The following is a 5,595-nucleotide window of genomic DNA, read 5'->3' on the forward strand; positions in this document are numbered from 1 at the left end:
GCGGAGCTACGGCCGCCGGTAGCCCCGGGCCGCGGCGCCCCGCGGAGTCCCCGCGCTGCCGGCTTGGCCCCCTGGCATCTCCCTGCCCCGCGCAAGGCAGAGCCGGGGCGCGGGGGGAACCCAGCACCTTTCACCCTGCCGTTCCCCCCCGAAACGTGCCCAGGCTTTCTGCTGCCTTGGCTGCCGCCAGCAGGTAGGGAGTGAGGGGCCTCGCCCGGCGGAGAGGAGCAGATGGCGAGCGGCTACCGGCGCCGGCGACGCAGCGTCCCCTTGCTGGGAGGAAATCAGCTCGCAGCCCATCTTTCGTGATCAGTTACCTCCACAGCGGGAAGGAAAAGCCTCTGCCAAGGAGACTTCACCTCCACGCATGCCCATCTCACCAGCATCTTCACTTTCACGTCCCCGTTTCACCAATACCTTCACTTTCCCCGAATAAGCTAGGATTTGGAACGGTTCCCAGGAGTGCAAGGACCGTATTTCATCCTCCCCTCGGGTCCGAATATTTMATGTATTTCATGGCTAGAATGTTGGTCGCATCCTGTCGCATCCTGTCAGATTTATCTGGCTACCAAAGAAACTCTGTTTTTATCTCAAAAGTGTCTCGGGTCTAAGGTTTGGCTTAGGATTCACTGAGGAAAGTTTAATAGCAAAACTTTTGCCTCCATAACTCTGCAGTAGTGAGCTCTCTTGGAGCTAATTTTGAAACTCCAGAAGACAGCTGTATTTTAATGACATAAAGCATCCCCTTAATGTAACGCTAGAGTGAGATCATGGTGGAAAATTATCAGACAATACGAAACAATTGGTTCAAGGTTGAAATAAACATCTATCCTTTTCTTTTTTCATTTTAAATCCATAAATCATCTATTGTAAGCATCGTTTAAATATAATACATTCAATTTAAACATGAATGCAACATAATATAAAAAGCACTCCTGGAATCAAATTAGAAACCGATTTCTCTTACAAGGAGAATGACATGATAGTTGCCTTGAATCTTTATAATCACTTTCAGTTGTTTTATGCAAAAAAGGCTGCAGTGAGTTTCAGAGAGCGTTTGTAACCTAAAATATTTGCTTCTTTAATATCTCAGCATCAGCAGAGTCCACAGAATAAATGAATAAATAGCCATGAAGCACTGGCAATAGTTTTCTCCTTATTCTTTTTATTGAAGGATGAGAAATGTAGCTGGCTAAAACTCACTTCTTCTCTGTCGGGGATTTAAAGGCGGGAGGAGGGTTGATGCCATGGCTGCCTGGATTGCAGTTTCTTAACAAATGTTACCCCAACGTGTTGCATCAGCCAAAACCCTGAACTAGAGAATGTGTTTATGCCTTTCAAAGTGAACTTTTGGCCTGAAAAAAGAAACCCTCCTGGTTCTTCTTAAAGGCTGAGTAACCAGTAAATATTCTGACAAGTAACAAATGACTGTGGGCGTCATATTGTTGGGTGCTCTTGTCTCCCCTCCACTAACAAGTAAATAAATGTTGCCTACCTATGTTTCCATTCTATGAGCAGCGGAGTGGCCGGCCTGAAGTCAGTGTCTTTCCACCTACTCATCAGCTGGACTCTGCTAGAGGAAAATTACAGTCTCACAATAGATTCAGGAAAAGATCACCAGGTTTGTAACTGAAAAGCAGAGCTTAAGGTTCGAGCATTAGTTAAAGCCCTTAAAAACATCTCTTGTTTTCAATAGTAAATACATAGATAGGTGCATGGATGAGTGGATGGATAAAAAGATACGTAAGTTGATAGACACACAGACAATTTTTAGTTCCATTCTTCCTATGACTAAGCTGTGTATGGTATTTCTTCAACAAAAGACATTCTGTGTTCCTAACTTTATTTCATTGCCTCATTAGAATATTGATTTAATTACATTGCTTTTACCCACACTGGCTCTAGACACAAAGCTGGTGTGGCAAAATTAAAACACATGGGGTGTTTTTTTTAATTAGGAGCTTTTTGTAGACTTCTCAGCCCAGAGAACTCCAGACATGTTCAAGCCACTTTACAGGGAAAGTTTCGAAATGAAGAAAAGGACATCTTTTTGTAGTTGGGAAAAAACATCTCCCTATATCCTTCTCTATTTTTTTTATTTTTTTTCAGATGGAGCTAGGATTGGGGAAAAAGCCTTTTTAAGTTGGGGGAAGGGGAAGTTCTGATGAAACTGGTTGATCGTATAACTTGGAGGCTTTTTTAGCACTTAAAACAGTCGTGGATAATTGTAATTCTTCCCCCAGTCCCCTCTTCCCCTCCACCTCCCCGCACCCCACCTCCCTTCTCTCTTTTAAAGTCTTTGAGGAAAGATTTTGACGTATTCGTGTTGTTATCAGATTGATGGGCAGGGTTTGATTGAAACCCCTTTGTCATGCAAATGTCAGGGCCTTGATGGATGAGCTCAGATATCTGACAAACTTCAGGAGCCCCTCGCTCATTGGGCTCGGGGCGGACCACGTGGCCCCCGCCCCAGCCCCCAGTCCAAACCCTGCCGAAGGCTCCGGGCTTCGAGGGCTAGCGATGCATGGAAGGAAGTTTTACAGCTTTGACATACTATCTAAAGGTTGTAGGGCAGGCGGAATCCCCCCCAAAACAGGCTGACCCTCCTCCATCAGTGGCAGATGGACAATACTAGGATGAACTCCTTCTTAGAGTATGCAATTTGTAACCGTGGGACGGGCGCCTACCACCATTTAGAGCAGAGCTCCCCTTCCTTCCCCTCTTGCTCAGGTAGCCCTGCCAGTGACACTTTTAACGGCGACGGGCGCTTTGGCGTAGGAGGGAGCGCGGCCGCCGCTGCCCATCTGCCCCAGCAGAGCCCCGGCTACCACCCGCCCTCCTCCGGGCGCGCCGGCCCCTTCGCGGGCGCTGCCCCGGCCGCCGGGTACCCAGCCCAGACCTGCAGCCCCGGCTACGGGCATCACCAGCTCTACCTCGGCCAGCAGGACGCGGAGGGCGCGTACTTCCAAGCGCCGGGCTACTCCGCCAGCGCGGGATCCACCCTCAGCTCCCTGGCAGAGGGCTACTGCGGGGCGGTGGCCGCCGCTGGGCAGTACCAGCAGCACCTTTACGGGCAGGAGCAGCCCAGCTATTTGCCCGCGGTTTACAGCAATCTTTCGCCTTCTCTAAACGAGGACAAAGACCCCGCGTGTCCCTCTGAGCCATGCCCCAACTCCAGCGCCACGCAGACCTTCGACTGGATGAAAGTGAAGAGGAACCCGCCCAAGACAGGTGAGTCTGGCGAGCGCAGAGCTTTGCGGGGATGGGTCCCCTCCGGGGGAGGGAGTAGAGAGACGGGGGGCAGCTGTGCAGCCCTGCTAGTAAGGATTGCCTTCCCTGGGGCTGGTACTCAAGGCTCATCTTCCAGGGAACACGGATTCGTTTATATCTAAACACCAACCCTGTGCTGCAGAAAAGCCAGCTAGAGGCATTCCAGACGCATCTGATAGAGGGTCCCTGAGCTCAGTTTCCCGCAGGCCCCAATGAGATTTAAACTCAGCTCGGAATAGGAAACGCTCCAGGCTTCCTGCTTCTTCCACAGTTGTGGCTTCCATCTCCCCTATTGTTCAACTTCCTTCCCTACAGTCTTCCTTAAAGCTCAGTCTTCTCTCCTCCCCCCATCATGGCCCTCGCCCTCCCTTCCACTCCTTCCCACGCACGTTCAAGTTTCCTGGAAGTTTGCAGGGAACACGGGGGAATGGTTGCAAGGGAAGAGGGCAGCTTGGCAGAGCCCGGGGCTATCTGTCCCTCGAGGTGATATCCCTGGGCTGGGAAGCCAGGGATAGCTCAGGCTCCGGGAGAGAGGACCAAGCTGCGGGTGGTGGAGGGACCAAATGCCCCGGAAACTAGGGGAGCGGGGGGGAGCCCGCTTGGTCCGACACCCACAGTGTCCCCTGCCCAGCTAGGGAATTGCTTTGGCTACTCCTGCCCTGTTGGTGTTTGCTCGTTAACAGCTAAAGTGTCGGAGTACGGACTGCTGGGTCAACCCAACACCATCCGCACCAACTTCACTACCAAGCAGCTGACGGAGCTGGAGAAAGAGTTTCACTTTAACAAGTATCTCACCCGGGCCCGAAGGGTGGAGATCGCTGCTACTCTGGAGCTCAACGAAACCCAGGTGAAGATCTGGTTCCAGAACAGGCGGATGAAGCAGAAGAAGAGGGAAAAGGAAGGTCTAGCCCCGGCTGCTGCTTCCAGGTCTGCGAAGGAAGCAAACGAAGCATCGGATCAGTCCAACTGCACCTCACCTGAGGCCTCCCCCAGCTCGGTGTCTTCCTGAAACACGTCCCTCCAGGGGCACAGCGATCAACCCGGCCTGCTCTGGCGGGGCAGCTGCTCCTGGCAGCCCCGAACAGACACACACGCACGAACACGCGCTTCCCACGCACAGCCCCGTCCACACACACGCACAGCAGAGCGGGCACATCCACCCACGCAGAAGCAGGACACGCGTCCCCTCCGAGCAGCCCCTTTGGCTAGAGTCGCCACCACACGTGTGATATTAATTCTCCTGCTTGCATTTCTCTCTCTTAATTTATAGACCCTCTGTAAAACACTGGACTCCAAAGGAGCAGCCGTGTCCTCATATATTCTTAGCAATAGCCATTTGTCTCAGGGACGTTTTTCCCTCTCCCTTTCCCTTCTCCCTCCCCGATAGGAACTGCACTTTCAACTACAGAAACTTTAAAACGAATTTAGTTCTCCCCCGTTTTTAAAATGTGCACAATGACTTTTGTCTGCAAGAATCCTACATTTGATGTATTTTTTCCTCCCCACGAGAGTGTAAAAAGTTTTGAGGATTTTTTGTTTCTCTTTTATTTACTCTTTGTATATCTTGGAATGAGATCTGATGTATCCAAAATGCTAGAAGCCTCTGGAAAGACACAAACAAACACAAAGCAGAAATGCAACTCTCTTCTACCATTTTGCACTATTACTGCTTTACAGGGTTCTGCACGCTCTTCGACTATGATTGTTACTAGTCCTGGGGGAGAGAGGGTTGTGCTATCAGAGAAAACGAGATTAGGGGAAGGCTGACCTCGGGGTACTTTGGGCAACGGTCGTTGTCGTACGAGGTGTGAATGTGCAGGGGAACAAGGCTGCGGAGTGGGACAGCAGCTCTTGGCTCCCCCCAGACACTGATGGACTGACTGGTATTTATTGTATGTCTCGATAGCCTGAAGTCTTGAAACGAAGTAGCACGGTTCCTTGTATCCCTCCCCCCCTCCCCTTAGGCTTATCGGAGTCCGATAAAAACATTATTTAACCATGGTTAATTGTTTCCCTTCCCCACGAGAAACTTTAGCGTAGAACGAAATGAAAACCACGGAAACTTTCGTTAAAAGTGCTTTAAAGAAAAAAACGACATCGAGGAAAAACTAGCGATTTCTTAATCGGATTCTCCCGTTTCCCCTCCGGTCCCTTCCCCGTGCTCTGTACTTTGAAATGAAACTACCTCAGTCTAATAAAGTTTACTTTTTCCACATGCAAGTCCTCTCGGCTCTGAGCGAAATGGAAATATCTCAGGTCCGGGGAAATGTGCGGGACGGGGAGGGGGGGGGCCCGGGGACGGAGGGAGGAGGAGGAAGGAAAAGC

General features: G+C 50.6%; 1 protein-coding gene across 1 annotated transcript; it reads left to right on the plus strand.

The window, feature by feature from the left end:
• Positions 1 to 2,621: 2,621 nt before the first annotated feature.
• Positions 2,622 to 4,279, plus strand: HOXB1 (homeobox B1). The gene is made up of 2 exons (XM_026071870.1): positions 2,622 to 3,231; positions 3,954 to 4,279. Exons 1-2 carry the CDS (start codon positions 2,622 to 2,624, stop codon positions 4,277 to 4,279), a joined length of 936 nt encoding a protein of 311 aa, XP_025927655.1.
• The last annotated feature ends 1,316 nt before the right edge of the window (positions 4,280 to 5,595 follow it).

Source organism: Apteryx rowi, unplaced genomic scaffold (genome assembly GCF_003343035.1).
Source record: "Apteryx rowi isolate R43461 unplaced genomic scaffold, aptRow1 scaffold_331, whole genome shotgun sequence".
Classification (NCBI taxonomy): Eukaryota; Metazoa; Chordata; class Aves; order Apterygiformes; family Apterygidae; genus Apteryx; species Apteryx rowi.